The following is a 19,803-nucleotide window of genomic DNA, read 5'->3' as shown; positions in this document are numbered from 1 at the left end:
TATTTTATAACAAAAAACTAAGCAGTGTTCAAATTGTCAGAACTGGACAAAATTTAAATGAGACCAGCGAGAGTTTGCTATAAAAAAATTAAAGAATCATCATAATCGGGTCGTCCAGTCGAAAGTTACGAGGTAACAAACCAAAAAAGGAGTCAAATTGAGAACTCTACCGTTTTTTGAAGTCGATTGAAAATATTATATTACCTATGTATTTATAATGTGTAATTGTATAGGTATGTAACAGTATGTAATGATATCTAAAAGATAAACTTTAAAGCATATTATGTTTACGACGTAGGAATATATTTGACAATTTCTGAAGTTAAGAACACAAAACCATTTAAACATTTTTTATCCACAGAAGATGTCCAGCAGAACAGTTCTGAACGAGCAGTACAAGGGGCTGGTGGAGCAGCTGTCCATCCCGGCGGAGGTAGTGGAGCGCGGTGGCCGGCGGTGGGCCAAGAGTGGGACCACCATGGCCATACACTGTTGTAGTCCTGAAGAGGTGATGTTACATACAATACAAACTATATAATGGTTACAAAATTGAATTTATAGCTGCACCTAATTTGATGATATTCACTGACAGATAGTAGAGATTATAATCGCAAAACTACACAGTTAAATAAGTGTAATTTTTACCTCACTGGAACATAATTATCTAATTAAGTTTGAATCTGACAATGAGATACAATTATTTAGCGCGTTTAATCAATCACCAAAATCATAAAGACATCTTTCATGGTCGAAGCATCTAGATACAACAACTTATCGTTAGTTATACATAATTTAAAAATTCATAAATTTATGAGATCAAGACAATTTTGGTCGTCTTAAGTATATGAATGATATAAAACTGAACATTTAAGAAAAATATTAACAATATAAACTGCAGATTGCCGAGCGTGCGCAGACCACGCACCACTACTGCGACGTGTTTACAGACGACGTGCTGGCCCCGCTCGGTGAGCTGGCCTATGTGCGGCTCGATGCTGACACCGCTGAGAAGGTAATCGCTTTTAATTATGCCCTTTTTATGTAAATTTGAATATTTATGTACTTTTTACATTAGGCTTAAAATAATCGTAATATAAATCTTTAACAGCACGTAACTACAACTGTTTTAAAACTCGTTATATATGTATTTAGGTACAAATTGTCGGGCTTTAAAACATAAGTTTAACTTCAATAATACCTATATGATTTAAAACCAATAAATCAGATCTTATGTATGGCATTTAAGTCAGAAGTGGTATGATTTCCATGGTAATCTTAAAATAAAAAATAAATAAAATAAAATAAAAATATCTTTATTGTGTACAAAAATGAATATATACAATTACAGTGTGGCTCTGTCTTCCTAGCTAGGAAAATCCTGTGTTAAGGAAGACAGTTCCTTCCCAGAGGAATCTAAGGCTACCAAACCAATATGGCACGATAAAAATCTCTCTACTTAATTCGTTAATTATACAGGTATTCTTGAACCGCAGCAAGCGTATCCTCCTGGTCTCCAGCGACGGCCACCTCGCGCAGTGGCGATGCGCGCCAACCTTCGAGTCGGCCAACGTGTACGTGGCGGGCTCGCCCATCGTGGACAAGAGAGGCGCCATCGTCTCTGTTGTTACCGCTAAACGGGGGAATCATTATGCGATTTCTAATGCTGAGGTGAGGTTTTGGTCAGTGGTTTAGATAATTTAATTATTCTTAGTAATTTTAATTAAAAAAAAACAAAGTTTCTCACTAAAGGAATTCATGGTCTATCATCTTTTTTGTTTTGTATACGTTCATGAATGTACCTCTACTAGTTACAATAATATAGTTATAGTATGTTTATGATAAGGTTAGGGTAGAATGTTATGAAGACGATGGTGTACCCATGAAATAATAAAACCAATTTTTGTAGATATTTAAAATGAATACCCGTATATAAAGCGAATTTCCATTGAATTCCAATAAATATTCACAACATTGCTTACTAAGTTAATACTTTGTCATTTGTGTTTTTATAGGATTAATTAAATGTAATCTTAATAACATCTCATCACAATCTACTTGAATTTAAAATGTGCATTCGTTAACATCATCTATTTTTTCAGGGTGAAGGCGGCTACTTCGAAACATCCGCACCCTGGGAAATCCACGACATTGACGACGCTAAATTCGCATACGCGGACAAAAAGTTCGACACTCGCGAAGAGCTCCGCGAATACATTAGCTCCCTCCCCCCCGCGGACCTGAGTTCCCCCCCGCGGCCTCTGCTCTTGCGCGGGAAACATCCCCGCGTGGCCTTGATTGCACAAAATGGCCGACAGATTGTGCATATATATCTGTCTGGAGTTTTGACTAATGATATTGAATATTTGTAATTGAGACGATCAATGTTTTAAGCGAAAAGGTGTGATATAGGTTAACGCTCCTTGAATGGCAAGAAATATGGCTAATTAATCACATTTTATTTCAGTATCGAATACGAAGTTCACGATAGTTGAATCATGCCATGTCACATTGACGTCCAGATGTGCTTTTCCTCCAATAATGTGCGAGGAATGTGTTTGTAAAGAACCAATCCTATCGCTTCGTTTAGTTTGAAGTTTACTATTGGTTATTTACGAACACATTCCTCACTACACAATACACATCCTCGCACTTTATTGGTAGAAAATCACCCTAATCGTGTGTAGTTAGTGTGCCGCTTTTTAAGATCGATTGTTGTGTTGGTAACCTATCTACACTTTTTCACTTGACATCATTGAAGACGATTGTATAAAAATTACTCATGGAAATGTAGAATATTCAGCGATTTTTTACTCATGTAGATTAGTTGTTATGTATGGAACGTAAACAGAGTAATAAGTGTTTTTAATATCAATTATTGTTTAGTATTTTTTAAACGGATTTGTAATTTGTATATTTGTGTTATATAATGCCGGGTCCAGACTGGTGAAACGTAACATGCAATGTAACATTCTGCCTTTCATTGCATGTTCGCTGCTGGTGTGGACGCGTAGCGCGCTCTTAACGCGCATTCACTACGAACCTCCCGTATTCGTGTTCCTTGCCCCTTTGTGTTCGTCGAAAAACCGACAAATCACGGATCGCTCCGCGCGCGGCTTGTAATGCTCGTAGCATGCGCGTGTAATGCACAATTCGCGCGCGCAAGACGTCCAAACTATGAGAAATTGTTACAAAGTGTGTTACCTTTCATGATACATTGCAGCAATGTGGACGGTGAATTCTTTCATTGCATGTTACATTGCATGTTACGTTTCACCAGTCTGGACCCGGCATAACAAATAAAAATATTGCCTATAAAATTGTTTTTTTATTTTCCTTTCTTAGTTCATATTATGACTTATAATTTAAAAAGAAATGTAATTTATGTGCATCAATCTTCGGTATTGTATACAAAGTAAAGACCTATAATATAACTAGCGGTCCGCCCCGGCTTCGCCCGTGGTACCTACATGTTTAAACTATCCTATCTCTCAAGTTGGATCGAACTGCACATGTTGTGGGAATTTTATTATAATCGGTTAAGTGGTTTAGGAGTCTATTGAGGACAAACATTGTGACACGAGATTTATATATATTAAGATTAAAATGTCGTAGAGAAAGATAAGCTTACTGTGCATTTACATGAAACGAGCGAGTGTTCATTCTAACCCCGCTACGTCAAATTATTTTAGTGTAAAAAGGCGTAAAGCATTTTTTCGTTGTTCTTAGTGCGTTCGAAAAGATTCTATGCAATGTTCTAATACGTGGATACGAGTTTTCGTTTGCACTAAAAGATCACGAAATAATGTTCGTGCTTTAGCTCTAGCTCTATGTTCGTTTGATGTTAATGTACCGTTAGAAATGTTTTACGGATATCAAAGTTGTCATATACTTAAGAAAAGGATGGAGTTTTAATAAAACACGCATAATAAAATAATATATTTATTGCATATAAAACAACTTTATAAATCTGTATATACAAAATATAAACGTTGACAACCACTAACATTATTAATTTACCACAGCCCGAGCACTTACCAACTATAACTTACAACAAATTATATAATATTAACATTTTAATAAAAATATTGCTATATAGTTACATTCAGGCACAATTGTCACCAAATCCCATCTTATTTACACTTATATTTTTTAATTCAAGATTGCTTATTTCTTCCTAAAACTACTAAAATTATTTCCAAGTTTATCGAATCCCGAAAATAAATTATCGACGCTTACAAACTTATAATTAATAATATTATAAACTTTAAATAAATTTGCATTGAATAAAATTTAAACAACATTTTCATATAGTATGTAAGCATAAACTTAATAATCAAAGACATACATTTGACTATTTACATATTACAATTTTTCAAGAGCAAAAATACAAAGGCAACAGTAATTCATCAGAAACAGATTTTTTGAGATCGTTGAATATAAATTGAACCAAGTTATGTTCATGGTGGATAAAATATATCCATTTTTTATGGTAAAATTGAATACAAAATATACGATAGAACCAGTGTAAAGCTATATCTAGAGACGATTTATTGTAAAGTAATATTGAATACATGTTGCTATTCATACATATAATATGTTATGTTCTTTTATTAAGAAATATTTTTATAAAACAATTACTGATGTCCATAAAAATTAGCTCCGATGCGTTGATTTAGAAATGTTAGAGAGAATCTTTTTATGCAGACACAATTTCGAGCCATTAATGTTTTTTTGTTAAACTAAATTTATACGTGTAGGTACAAGTTATCGAGTGTCCAAAACGTGTAATTGCAACTTATCGAGACGTGTAAACCTGTAGACATGTCTACACGTGTAGACTTAGCTATCCGAATAATATAAAGCCGCTACATCACTCAATTAACATAATTATTATTTAAGAGGCATTCTACACGTCTATATAGAGTCTAACGAGAGCTCTGTGCGAGGCGGGCAGAGAGCTGAGCGGGCACGTGCCGGTGGTGTGCAGGTGACGGGATATACACGTGTAGCAGAATATGTAGCTGCAATATAGATAAATGGAAAAATGTGTGCGTGTACTAGAGTACACACGTAAGAAGTGAAACTTCTTTATGACCTTGTTTTTCAAAAAATAATTTACTATAAGCAACTTTACAGAAATACGTCGAATCACGCGTGATTGTTATTGAATTGTAATTATGTAGATTTGGGTAGGATAGTACATTTCATTGATAAACATTATAGAATTAAACTTTTGATATGAATAACTAAAAATAATCAAATCACTGCGAATGAAAATTCAAAATATAATAATCTTAAATATTGTTTGAAATCGATCAGTAACAAATGGAATGAAACGATTTCCCGGAAATAATATTCTAATCTATTTGCAAAATAAACGCATGTATTAAGGGGAGGCTCCCTAAATTTTATGTGAATTTACATTAATATTCTGAAACAGTCACACATACGATCAAAATGGAATTTTAGTGTATGATTTATTGAATCTTTTTCTTTCCATGTACTGTCTTGACAGTAACGTAATTTTCGCTCGATTCATTTTTTATTCAAAAATTATGCCTTTTTTTTAGGATCATTACATTTTTTTACAGATTTACTTGGACTTTATATCTAAAATAAATGTTAACAGTAAGAAAATATAGTTTCCTATCCGATCCCAAGATATTTTTTCTCTAGATCAATTATTACTTTAGTTATAAACGAAATAAGAATTGAGACTTAACTACGAGATTTAGTTTCGAGCTCGAACGCGATCAAAGAGCGCACGCGATATTTAACTTTATTACGGCTGTGTTAGCGTCTAGCACCGTAGCGGCCTAACCGGTCTCTCAGTGCCAGAAATTATTATGTTAGAGAGCCTCCTCTTAATCAAACTATAGTAGTAATAAATGACACACATACAAGTTGTGAAAAGCATATAAAAGGAAAGTAATGTTATCTCACCCGGAGACGGGCAGCACGGTGGGCACCCTCCACTGCTGGAGGCACAGCGGGCACTTGTTCATGTAGCGCACTGCTCTCGAGTCACGCTGCAATTTACATTTTACTTTATAATTTGCTATCATTTTATATAGTGGTCTAAGCGCTTCCCTATCGAACAATAAAAAAAACATATATATATACCTAAATAATAATATTTTTCATGTAAGTGAATTAGGATAATCCCTTATGATGGGGTAAATGCAACAATATTATATTAACACGTAACTAGTGATTTATTTAATAAATATGAATGCAATTATTATCAAAATCGTTTTTTTTTCATGCGATACCTTCACGACACTCACAATAAAATAAAACTCTGAAGTGGTATTAACAATTTTCGGAATTACCCGAATCGTAAACATATTTCATAGATGAAATATGAATACGATAAGTCGTATTTTTCTTAGTATTTGTTTTGATTAATTAAGTTAGTTTAAAATTAAAAGCTGTGCCGCAATATGTAATACCAATATTAAATATGTACCAAATATTATCAAAATCCTTCATGTAGTTTTTGCGTAAAAAAGTAACAAACATTCATCCATCCCCGCTCTTTTTGCGTTATTCGTCATTAGAATCGGTTCAGTTGTTTTATGTGTATTATTAACAAACATACATCCCCTAGAGTAACAAACATACACCACACGTACATTCTCACAATTTTTCGCATTTAAAAATTATTATGATAGGATAAGTATATAATATCTTAAGAATAGTATTCCCACTGAAACATACATCCTATATTTTCCACAGAGTATACTAGTAGAATACAATATAAGTGGGATAATATACAATATACGTCGGATAATATACAATATAAGTGGGATAATATACAATATAAGTGGGATAATGTACAATATAAGTGGGATAATATACAATATGCGTGGGATAATATACAATATACGTGGGATAATATACAATATACGTGGGATAATGTACAATATAAGTGGGATAATATACTGACCGTGGGTGGTGGTGGTGCAGGCAAGCTGGTGGTGACAGCAGGACTGGCGTCGAGCCATCTCAGTAATTGCACCAGAAAAGCGCCCCACGCCGCACCACCAGACACCAGCCGACAGAACATCGGGAACGTTAGCGATGCACTCCTGGGGATACATAATCTTTACTAAATAAAAAGCTTATAAAGTATAAACTCAAACTCAAATATTTATTGAAGTGAAACTTCTTTATCGGGGTTGGATAAAAATTTAGTGTAACATTTTTCCGTTACGCGCCATCTTGTTTTTATCCCTACCACGCGTGATTGACGTATTTCTGTAAAGTTGCATATAGTAAATTATTTTTTGAAAAATAAGGGCATAAAGAAGTTTCACTTCTTACGTGTGTACACTAGCACACGTACACATTTTTTTTATTCAATTAGGCATCTTTAAGAAGTACTTTCGAATCGTCATTTCATAATATAAGTAATTAACAAAAAACTGATTTAAATTATCATAACAATATTATACTACATATAAATAATAAGTAATAGATCACACGTAATGGCAAAATAAGGTTTAGAATTAACTAGCTGCGCTCCACGGTTTCACCCGCATTGCTCCGCTCTTGTTGGTCTTAGCGTGATATAGCCCATAACCTTCCTCGATGAATGGGCTATCTAACACCGAAAGAATTTTTCAAATCGGACCAGTACTAGTTCCTGAGATTAGGACGTTCAAACAAACAAATTCTTCAGCTTCATAATATTAAGTATAGATTCGAGCAACCTACACTCATTTTGTTAATAACGATAAATAAATTGTTAAAAAGCTGTGTTCAAACATTACAACAAAATAAAGTAATAAAAAAGCAATAAATTTTTTACGACCTACACTAACTATGGATAAAATCAACTTTATTCGAGAGCATTTAATTCGTATTTATCAAGCAAAACGCAACCAAGTGATGAGACTTGCCGTAGAGTGTATCTAGTCAATTTTTATAATCTACTATATATGCGCGCGGGGCTTCGCCCGCTTTGTCAAAAACTTATTTATTTTATTTATTTATTTGGAGAACACACAGGTACAATTACAAATATAATAAGATAGCATTATTGTAACATTCGGCTATTAAATCTAAATTGCACCCTCAACGTCTCACTGTGTACATATTAAATACATAAAATAACAATAACAGAAAAAAATCAGAATCTATAGCAAACAGTTATCTTAACAACTCCTGCTATTAATTAAATAAACAACTTCTTTAAATTATTCTTAAAACTAATTTGAGAGCATGAAAACATATCAGTGTCATTAAGTAGAGAATTATGCAAATTACACATTCTATGGAGTGGCGCTCGTTGACCGGCATTTGTTCTTGTGTGCCCTACGTGAAAAAGATTTTTGGAACGACAAGGTCTTGTTGGGGCCCGAAAGTACAATGACTCGAGTAGATATGGAGAATCGATTTCACCCAAGCAAATTTTTCTGAGAGTAAGTGCGTCACTTAATGAGCGCCTGTCAGACAGGGACATCATATTGTACCTGACCAACAGATTATCATAAGAACAACGAGGCAAATGTAGACGAAAGTTAAGAGACCGTAAGAATTTTTTTTGAACCATTTCTAATTTATTTTTGTAAATGTCATAGAAGGGATTCCATATGGGCGAAACGTACTCAAGTTGCGATCTTACTAAACTTTGAAATAGATAAATGAATGTTTCTTTATGCCTGAATTTTTTTGTTATACGGCTGATAAAGCCCAACATACGGTAAGCCTTTTTTGTAATGTAGTCTATGTGATTATCTAATGTTAGTTTAGTGTCTAGGAAAACACCTAAATCACGTATGCATGTATCGGTGTCAAGTGTGTGATCCCCCAATTTAAATGTTGACGGTATAATTTTAATGTTTTTTGTAAAACGCATATGTTTACATTTGTTATGTGAAAGAAATAATTTATTATTCTGGCAATAATTTGACAGTCTATCGAGATCCTCCTGAATTAGACATATGTCACTTTCACTTGACACAGAAGAGTAAATTTTTAAGTCATCTGCGTACAAGAGAAATTTTGTGTTTTGAAAACATGACGAAATGTCGTTTATGAATAGGACAAATAATAAGGGCCCAAGGATGGACCCTTGTGGAATACCAGATGAAACATCTACAGACGACGACATATAACCGTTCATAACAACAACTTGGACCCTACTCTGTAAGTATGAGGAGAACCATCGAAAAAGATTGCCCTTGATGCCATTATAGGACAGCTTTTTTAATAGTAAAAGATGATCCACCTTGTCAAAAGCTTTTTGAAAGTCTGTATAGATAGTCTCTATTTGAGCCTTTTTATCCAAACCATTGAAAAGAAAGTTGGTGAAGACAAGAAGATTAGAAAGTGTAGACCTATCCTTAACGAAGCCATGTTGTTCTTCAATAATAGTGTGCTTAAGGCTGGTAGATATGTGGTGGTGGACCAATTTTTCAAACACTTTTGAGATAACTGAAAGAATTGAAATAGGACGGTAATTTGTTATATCATCATTTGAGCCAGATTTAAATACAGGTGTTATGTAGGCTTTTTTCCAGTGACTAGGGAATTCACCATTTATGAGGCATTTATTGAAGATAATTTCGAGAGGTACCGATAAAGTTTTACTGAGTTTTTTCAAGAAAATAGGGCTTAAGTTGTCAGGACCAGGGCCTTTGTTAGGGTCAAGGTCTGTTAGTGCTTTATATATATCAGACTGTGAAAGTGTTATGTGATTTAAACATAGTGAGCTGTGGGCATTGTCTGAATGCAAGTGATTATCAATGTTGTATGCTCCAGGAGTCAACGGTTCAAATACTGACTTGAAATATGTAGAGAACATATTACATATTATAATGGGGTCATTAGATGTGTTTTCATATAGTTTCATAACTTTAGGATATCCAGAATTGGTTTTCTTTAAGTCTGATGTATATTTCCACAAGTGTTTGATATTGTCCCGAAGTGAATTCTCCACGCTTTCTATATATTTTGTATAACAGTTCTTAATCAGTAATTTAACTCTGTTTCTAAGTAAACTAAACTCTTGATAGTCCCGTAACGATCTATAGGTTTTCCAACGTGTCCATATTTTTATTTTACGCCTGAGAGTAGAGATTAAAGGTCTGGAAAACCATATAGGGTAGCGAGTTGATTTTGGTTTAATGACCGGAACATGTGTTTCAATAAGGTTATTTAAAACTTTATAGAAATATTCAACTGCAGCCTCGGAGTTAAGTTGACCAATTTGAGATTTCCAATCTATGTTTGACAATTCTTTGTTAATTAAATCATAATTAGCATTATAAAAATTTCTTTTTATTATAGGTGAACTACACATATAGTCCACATGATATGAAAAGCATAATGTTACCTCCAAGGGAGGGTGATGTGGAACTGGGTTTAGTAAAGGATCATCTGCAATATTAACACTAGTTTCATCAAGAGTACAGAGAATGAGATCAAGTATTCTATTGTTTTCATTTAAAATTATGTTGAATTGTTTCATGTTCAGAAAAGCCATGGTATAAGTTAATAATTTAGACACATCTGTATCAGATGTGATTGGGTGTAAAGAGGGGAGATTAGGCAACCAGCTAAGATAAGGTAAATTAAAATCGCCAAGTAAAACAACATCTGAGAATATACCATTCATATAAATATCATGCAGTTTAAAAAAATATTTGTCATATATTGAAGCTTTGGAAGCCGGGGGAATGTAACAAGCACATAAAAGTAAGTTAGAATATGAAGGAAAGTGTAGAAATATCTCCTCAAGATCGTGAGCCTCTAAATCGAGTCGTCTCAAGACGTCTATGGACTTTTTTACAAATACTAATATGCCTCCGCCCCCTTTCTTACCAGTTGAGCTCAAATTTCGGTCCCTACGAAATGTAAAATAAGTGTCAGTCTGTAACTCTGAGTCAAAGATGGAAGTAGATAGCCAAGTTTCAACCAGGATGATAACATCATAGTTGCAAGTAAGTAAGCTTAATTTTAATTTCATAATTTTACTTTTTAAGCCGCCACAATTTTGGTAAAATATAGTTAATTTAGTGTAATGCATTATTGAAACAGAAGTAATGTATAAGTAAAAATAAGTAAGTTTTTGTTTTGGGATTAAGATATGTTTTCATGCTTCTCAGTTTCAACACAAAATTAGGAGAACCTTTGAAAATATTATACACATAACATATAAAAATTATAAATGTAAACAATAAATTTGAATAGCATAGTCATATTATTTTGTTTATATCATTGCTGTTATGTATATGTATAACGCGCGATTCATCAGATTTCCTAACCAAAATACAGCAGTTTTTCACCCATACATATTTATAATTTTTAGCTTTAGCCTGTTGCCTAGCGGAGCGAAATAAAATTTTATTTTTAAGCGTTAAATGTTCATTTATGAAGAACCGTGCATTTTGGGAGACGGCTGTGGCAGCAGAGGCAGATGTTGGTGTGCCCAGCAGCGCCGAGACCGTGAGGGTGCGGCGCGCCCGCGCCGCAGCTATTATATCGTCGCGTAGTCTTCGGGTGTTGAGTTGAAGGATAATATTTTTTGGGCGATTACTAGGAGAACCAGTAGGACCAGGAGCTATACGATGTACCGATCTTATATCTGCCTCGGTAATGTTTATACCTAACAATTTACCAACCTCGATGGAGAGGTGAATGAGGTTTTCAGATTTCTTCTCAGGTAAATTTTGAATTTCTACATTACAGCTGCGGGAAGCTTGATCGAGGTCATCGAACTTAGACTGAAGATTTTTCAGGTCTGCGCGAAGTTGGGTATTCTCTTGTGATAAATCGGGCTGTATAGAAGATTTCGATGTTTTTATTTCTTGTTCCAATTCCGCAATTCGTAGCTCAGACTCCAGTAAACGCGCCTCTAATCTTTCAATATCGCCTTTGAATGATGATGTTACTTCTTGAATTGCTGCATGGAGGTCGTCCCGCCACTTTTGTTGCCAACTTTCGAATTTGTCGTCGAGATACTGCATGAGCACATGGGGGTTTATATTACTGTGAGTTGATGCAACACTGTCTTTAGGGGAAGATGGTCCAATAAACAATCCTTGTTTTCTTGATTTACACAACATACATTTCCACTTACATTTGTTCATAGGTAATATCTTCTTAAATTCACTCTCTGACAAATTTGCACATTGGTAATGCAAAAAGATGTCACAAGAACTACATTTCATAATGTCTTTGTCATTTATACTTTTCTTACATTTGCCGCAATCCATTGTTAATGATTATAAAAACCACTTTATTATATGTATTTATGTATTATATCAGTTTTAAATCACACTTTACAATCATTTAGACATAAAAACTTTTTAAATATTAATTTTAGCTTTAAGATGTAATGCGTGACGTGACACCCGTGATGACAGATCGCGCGACGACGCGACTTAATAAAATAATATAATACATTAAAATGCTAGACTCTTTTATATTATCTCAGCACCTTCGATTAGGTGAACTGATTTAGATGATCCTTTTTTATGTGAAAGCTAATCCTCTAACAAATCCCATTTAACTTTTAACCAATTCGAACTTTTTCGTTAGTAATATTTTTTCTAACACTGACCCAAAGCGTCCATTCAGCAGATTCCTGAGCAGCTCCCCCCAGGTATCCTCCTCAGGGGGTGGAGGGGCACTGGTGAGGGTGAGGCCCAGGACCAGCAGCTCGGGGCTGGGGGAACTGCCCCCGGTGAGGTAGCGGGCCAGTACCACCAGCCGGGAGATAGCGGACACCAGGTGGACTGTGGAGTATACGTGGATTGATGCTTTGCGGAGACGGTCGGAATTGCTCTGTGGACAAAATTAAGAAAACAGAAATATGAATTCGAAATTATGAAAATGGAAATATAAATTGCAAGTGAAAATGAATTATTATGAATAGTGCTAATAAGTATATGAAATATGGAAAAAGAAAATGCTTATAATGCTGCTCTGTAAAAATACAGGGTGGAAGGTTAAGATGGGGCATGAAGGGCAGGTACCTTAACCGTTGTAGCTACATGAAAACGTTCTTAGGAGACTATCCTTAAATTCTTGAGAAATTTTAATCTACATTCACAGATTTTTGAAAGAATGTACGGTCAGCAAGGAAATCGGCAGTTTTAAAAAAAAATTTTTTTGATGCCAATCGATCCAGTTTCTCATGGGGATCAAAACACTCTAAAAGACCAACTGAGGTATGAGTACTAGAAAAGTCAGAAATCGCGAAAAACTATTTTCATTCATGAACAAGTAAAAAGACAAAGGCACAGCAACATAACATGCCAGCGACACGGGGCGTGAGCGGGCGGTGGCTGGCAGCTCGTGCACGAGATGAAAAATTATGTAAATTTGAATATCGAACGAACACGACACATTTTTATGGCTTATGTAAACAATAACACATAGAAAACAAAAGTTACCAGAAGTCACTCTGTCTTCACTAAAAATGTCCTTAAATAATTTAGAACGTTTAGATCTGTTAGAGGCTTACTTTTTAAATAATAAAAACCCAACAGTTGCATTGGAATGGTACAGGAATAAATACCCAATGCGACATGAATACGTTGATAGCAATTTTAGCACTAATTGTGGAAGCATATCCCGAAATTTCTTCAAAACAAGTTGCCGTCGAAGTTGGTTGTTCGCACTGGATAGTTTTAAAAACATGGAAGAAATACGGCTACAAATGCTACCGCCATGGGCGATTAGTCCAAGCATTGCAATCTGGGGACTATGCACGCAGAGTTGCATTTTGCAGATGGTTACGGGGCAAATTTAGTAGAGATAATGATTTTATGAGTTTTCTATTAGCGCATCTTTTTTTGAATCACTTATTTTCTTAGTGAATGTGTGGAAATAGTTTTTCGCGATTTCTGACTTTTCTAGTACTCATACCTCAGTTGGTCTTTTAGAGTGTTTTGATCCCCATGAGAAACTGGATCGATTGGCATCAAAAAATTTTTTTTTGAAAACTGCCGATTTCCTTGCTGACCGTACATTTTTTCAAAAATCTGTGAATGCAGATTAAAATTTCTCAAGAATTTAAGGATAGTCTCCTAAGAACGTTTTCATGTAGCTACAACGGTTAAGGTACCTGCCCTTCATGCCCCATCTTAACCTTCCACCCTGTATAGTGAATTTATAATTTAACTAGCCGCGCTCCGCGGTTTCACCCGCGTGGCTCCCCTCTTCCTCCTGTTGGTCTTAGCGTGATGATAATATAATATAGCCCATAGGCTATAGGGCATACCCTATAGCGTTCCTCGGTAAATGGGCTATGTGACACCTAAGAATTTTTCAAAATAGTTCCTGAGATAAGCGCGTTCAAACAAACTCTTCAGCTTTATAATATTAGTAAAGATTAAATTTTGCCTGATGCTTAGTTTTTTTTTTTTTATATTATAAACAATTTTCGAATTCAACTCAAGACACATTAAAATTTCATTCAAATCAATCTAACTATTTGAAATAATTTAACGAGTAGTGCACATACGTAAAACACACGCTTAAAAAAAATATTTTCTTAATACATGTGATCAGCACACAAATAAACAGATTGGTTGCAAACATTCATTTCTTACCTTCCCCAACCGGCCATCCTCCAGATCCTCCCGCCACCTGTCCACCACCTTCTCCAGCTTATCCCTCAGGTACGGCAGCAGCACCAGCAGAGCCAGGGATCCCTTCTCCAGGGTGTCAGGTAGACGGGAGCCCAGGTTGAACTCCGAGCTTGGCGATATTGGGCAACGCATCAGACCGTAAAATGATTCAGAGAATGATGCAGCTGGAAGTTATTCTGTGATGTTAGTAGTGTGCAGTAATAATAATTATTATTATATTCTATCAAAAATAATGGAATTTGTCATGATTACTTGAATTAAAAAATAGGAGAGGTAAGTAGTAAATTTAAATAATCATAAAATACATGCTTTGCGAAAATGAAAATTGAAATATTGTAGTTAGAGAGAAATAACATACAAGCTATAGTTATTGAATTGATTTAAGTATTTTGTTTGTTGCATAATATGACAATAAGCCTAACAAATTAAAAAATATATCATGCTTTGTACACAGAAACACAAACGTAACTTTTACATTATATACACACATCTTTGATTATTTTACAAAAGTTCAAATCTCTTACCATAGTGCTTAAGGTAGTGGTACTGCAGGCAACAGTCAAATAGTAGATACAGCTCATCATACCATTTCTCGCACCAGCCACATTTGTTTGGGTACACGGATGCTACATACTGAAATATAATGTTTGTATTTTAGAATTATCTTATTAATATAATCATATAACATATTAATGTATTACGCACATGGTTTAAGTTTTAGAAATTATTAAAAAATTATGCTTAAGATTAACGTTAGCTTTCGTTATATATGTATGCTTTTTTAAACCAAACAATGTCAAGAGTAACTTTTTGAATGTCTAGGTACTTTGTTATTATAAACTTAAATCTGAATATTTTAACAACTCTATCAGCAATAAATGGGTATAGAATTCCTGAGTGGCAAAGTTCAAATTTTTTTCAGTTTTTCCCAATTAAACCGGAGCAAGATGCCACTTATAAATTTATCAAATACATGTGCACCAGGTTACCTCGATAAGTTTACGCAAAGCTGGCTTCACTGTAGCTCCCAAAGCCTCTTGAGCTGCTACTTCAAACACCGACGGAGTCCCTTGCAGCGTTCGTGTCAAATGTGCCGCGTAAACCGCCATATTTATAAATTACACTTTACAAAATTCTGAATCAAATACTCATGGCGTTAAACAGAATTTATTCATTTTCCTTAATGTTTTGATATCACTCGTGCTGCGCTTATCAGCTGTTTTGCTTGACAATGACAATATTATTATCAACGACATTGACAACTCAAAGTGACAATGTATTTTGTGAAATTGTGACATTACGTTCCAATTTATGACTACCTACCTATCAAATGACTCGATAAAAATTGAGTAAGTGTTCCGTGGAAAAAGTCTTCTTTTTTAAAGAGGATATAATCACTACGTGATTCTACGTTTGAAAATTGTACTCGTCGAGGAACACAGATTAATTAGGAAGCAAGTTCCAGACTCCAGTAATTTGCAGTTACAAAAAAATAATTTTGCCTCTTACCTTACAAATATTTTGTTAAAACGTAACTTGACTTTGAATATTAATTTTAGTCACATTAAATTATATACAGTGAAACCTGGTTAAGTGAGACATCAAGGGACCTGCAATGTCGTTTTTCACTTATAGAGGTATTCCACTTACCCAGTGTCTCAGATATACAGGTATATATAAATATCTGTCTCATTTACAGAGGGGTGATAACGATTTTAGCTTTCGTTTTGACATTTTTCAAATAAACATCTGTATGATAGTAAAGCGAAACTAAAACTAAAGGTAATTGAAGCTCAAAATTTGTACTTACGTACTTGGAATTACGTGTGGAATTTGTGGGTAGAATAAGAATGAGTAAACAAACAATGTTATCTCAGTTACAGAGGTTTATGCATATAAAATTTACTCGCTGTCTCAGTTATAGAGGTAACTATGATGATAAATCGAAAGAACAAATCCCAGATATAGAGGTTTGCCTCGTCCCACTAACAGAGGTAATTCAGTGCCAAAGTGTTGGGACCTCAGCATGAGTTCCAGTTATGGAGGTTTCTCACTTATCCAGGTCCCACTTAACCAAGTTTCACTGTATATACAGAGCAAGTAATTGGAGTTTGGACCTCACAAAGGACCTATATTCATAGCATCATAGTGTTTGTCAGTTGTCCCTTGGCGACAATTTTAATTATTTCTTTAAATTTTTTCTAAAAACAGTAATACAAAAAAATAAAGGTTAAATAAAACGCAATTTCTATTAAAAATACTTTATTTATATACAATTCAATACAATACAGCAAATACACGTGTACAAAAGGAATTCATAAATTAATTATTTTTAAAAAGGCAATGAAACTGAGTACCTACCTGTGCACTTTAAAATATTTTTTCATTTATTTTTCTGATTATAATTATTAATTACAAAAAGAAACCCACTGTAAAATATGTAGAACAAGGTAGTACCTATCACAGCTTTAACCCTTATTAAAACGCTGGGAGCTATACTTCCCACGTCTCAGATTGAAGTAAATCGTGTTTTATTTTTATATGCTTACACCTAATGCAGTGTAATATTTATCTACGCAATCTTAAGGACGCATATACAAATTGACGCGCATCAATTTTACGTTTTGAGTCTTACTACTACACGTGCACGGCTCACACACACAGCGAAATGCGAGAAACGACGAAATTATGACTAAACTGACACGACTTGATAATTGAACTTATTTTTATTGCCATGTTTTTTTTTTTAATTTACTTTGATTTGTTTGTAACGTTGAATGGTCACAAAAGTAGATACCATTTACCTAATTTCATTGGACAGTGATTGATTGGTAAACAAGTACTTGCCAAAGTGTACTTCGAAGACGGCTACTGGAACTAATAGATGATTAGAGCTACGTGTACCAAGTTTGGGCTCATTTTGTTAGTTATGTTGAGACCTTACCTCCGGACTTGATGGAGTGACCTGAAGGTGTACTTCGAAGACGGCTACTGGAACTAATAGACGAGTAGAGCTAGGTATGCCGAGTTTGGGCTCGTTTTGTTAGTTACGTTGAGACCTTACCTCCGGACTTGATGGAGTGACCTGAAGGTGTACTTCGAAGACGGCTACTGGAACTAATAGACGAGTAGAGCTAGGTATGCCGAGTTTGGGCTCGTTTTGTTAGTTACGTTGAGACCTTACCTCCGGACTTGATGGAGTGACCTGAAGGTGTACTTCGAAGACGGCTACTGGAACTAATAGACGAGTAGAGCTAGGTATGCCGAGTTTAGGCTCATTTTGTTAGTTATGTTGAGACCTTACCTCCAGACTTGATGGAGTGACCTGCAGGTGTACTTCGAAGACGGCTACTGGAACTACTAGACGATTTGAGCTAGGTGTGCCGAGTTTGGGCTCATTTTGTTAGTTATATTGAGACCTTACCTCCGCAATTGATAAAGTGACCTGCAGGTGTACTTCGAAGACGGCAACTGGAACTAACAGACGAGTAGAGCTAGGTGTGCCGAGTTTGGGCTCGTTTTGTTAGTTATGTCGAGACCTTACCTCCGGACTTGATGGAGTGACCTGAAGGTATACTTCGAAGACTGCTACTGGAACTAATATACGAGCTGAGCTAGGTGTGCCGAGTTTGGGCTCGTTTTTTTAGTATATAATTTTGTTGTGGTATCAAATGCAAGTGGGTTTTCGAAAACTAGAAAGAAAATACTTTTATTTGGCACATACATATACCACTGATAGGTACTTGCAAATACTTTTTAAGTTCCAATATACTGAAACATTACTATAAATAAAATGTTGTGTGGTTTTATGAAACCACGGTAAAAGTGAAACTGTTCGAACGGTTCCGAACACTGCTTTGTGTAGCGCATGTCGCGTGCCGAGTAGGTATACCTACTCGGCAGCCGCGATACACGCGACATGCGCTACACAGACCAAAAAGTTTGAGACGATGTAATAAAAGTTTCACTTTAATAAAATCTATCAAAAATCTTATATCATACGTATATAATATGTATCTTTATTTATATCTAACTAGCGACCCGCCCATGCTTCGCATGGGTGCAATGGCACGGCCGCGGCGGCCGGCCGGTACCGCCGCAAACGCTACGTCCCGCAATTTTTAAATCTGTAATATCTTCGAAAATATTCACTTAAATCATACGGTGTAAAGGGCCATATAGATCTATATTAAATGAACAATGTATTTAAGGTATTTGGTTAAGAATTAATGCTGTATTGGTTAAAATCGCTTCGAAAATTAGCCATTATTTGTCGTAAAAAGTAAATGACAAAAAAAAGTAATTGTGGGTTATCCATAAGAGATAGACATATACCATCACGGACTTTTCCGTAGACTTTTTCAATGTGTACAATACTTAGTACATTATTTTTATAGAACTCGTAGGGTTCAGCCTGCGTTTGCAATGTAAGCGGAATAAATGTTATTATTTACGACATCACATTAGAAACCTCAAAAATAACAGTACTTTTCCACTATTTAATGGATGTTATTATACATATAAACCTTCCTCTTGAATCACTCTATCTATTAAAAAAAAAACCACATCAAAATCCGTTGCGTAGTTTCAAATATTTAAGCGTACAAAGGGACATAGGGACAGAGAAAGCGACTTTGTTTTATATGTACTATGTAGTGATGATAGTGATAATATAATGTATCTATCTATTTATAATCAACTAGCGGTCCGCCCCGGCTTCGCCCGTGGTACATATTTCGCAATAAATATAAAACATAGCCTATGTTCTTTCTCAGGGTCTAAAGATTATCTGTGCCAAATTTCATCAAAATCGATCCAGTAGTTTACGCGTGAAAACCATACATACATACAAACCTTTCCTCTTTATAATAATACTAGCGACCCGCCCCGGCTTCGCACGGGTGCAATGCTGATACTAAATACACTACAGAAAAATTGTGAACGTTGTATAGGTATAAAAATATAGCGGCCCGCTCCGGCATCGCAATTCGCACGGGTATAAAATACATAGCCGGGCGGCCGCAAACGCTACGTCCCGCAATTTTTAAATCTGTAATATCTTCGAAAATATTCACTTAAATCATGCGGTGTAAAGGGCCATATAGATCTATATTAAATGAACAATGTATCCATGGTATTTAATTGCTTAAGGATTAATGCTGTATTGGTTAAAATCGCTTCGAAAATTAGCCATTAT

General features: G+C 35.1%; 2 protein-coding genes across 2 annotated transcripts; one reads left to right on the top strand and one right to left on the bottom strand.

The window, feature by feature from the left end:
• Nucleotides 1-364: 364 nt before the first annotated feature.
• Nucleotides 365-3,296, top strand: LOC149478590 (poxin-like). The gene is made up of 4 exons (XM_089709020.1): nt 365-508; nt 899-1,012; nt 1,477-1,668; nt 2,100-3,296. Exons 1-4 carry the CDS (start codon nt 365-367, stop codon nt 2,367-2,369), a joined length of 720 nt encoding a protein of 239 aa, XP_089565146.1. The 3' UTR covers nt 2,370-3,296.
• A 629-nt stretch (nt 3,297-3,925) lies between these two features.
• On the bottom strand, nt 3,926-15,832 carry Pex12 (peroxisomal biogenesis factor 12). The gene is made up of 7 exons (XM_089708397.1): nt 15,596-15,832; nt 15,131-15,239; nt 14,568-14,770; nt 12,572-12,795; nt 6,950-7,091; nt 5,944-6,029; nt 3,926-5,021 (listed from the first exon to the last, which is right to left on the bottom strand). The coding sequence occupies exons 1-7, from the start codon at nt 15,713-15,715 to the stop codon at nt 4,907-4,909; spliced, it is 999 nt and encodes a 332-aa protein (XP_089564523.1). The 5' UTR covers nt 15,716-15,832; the 3' UTR covers nt 3,926-4,906.
• Between the last annotated feature and the right edge of the window lie 3,971 nt (nt 15,833-19,803).

The sequence above is a fragment of the Colias philodice genome, chromosome 21, assembly GCF_061535455.1.
Source record: "Colias philodice isolate Cphi_HAF_F1 chromosome 21, ilColPhil1 Martin Lab GWU primary, whole genome shotgun sequence".
NCBI classification, from domain to species: domain Eukaryota; kingdom Metazoa; phylum Arthropoda; class Insecta; order Lepidoptera; family Pieridae; genus Colias; species Colias philodice.
This window is presented reverse-complemented; position numbering and strand designations above follow the sequence as displayed.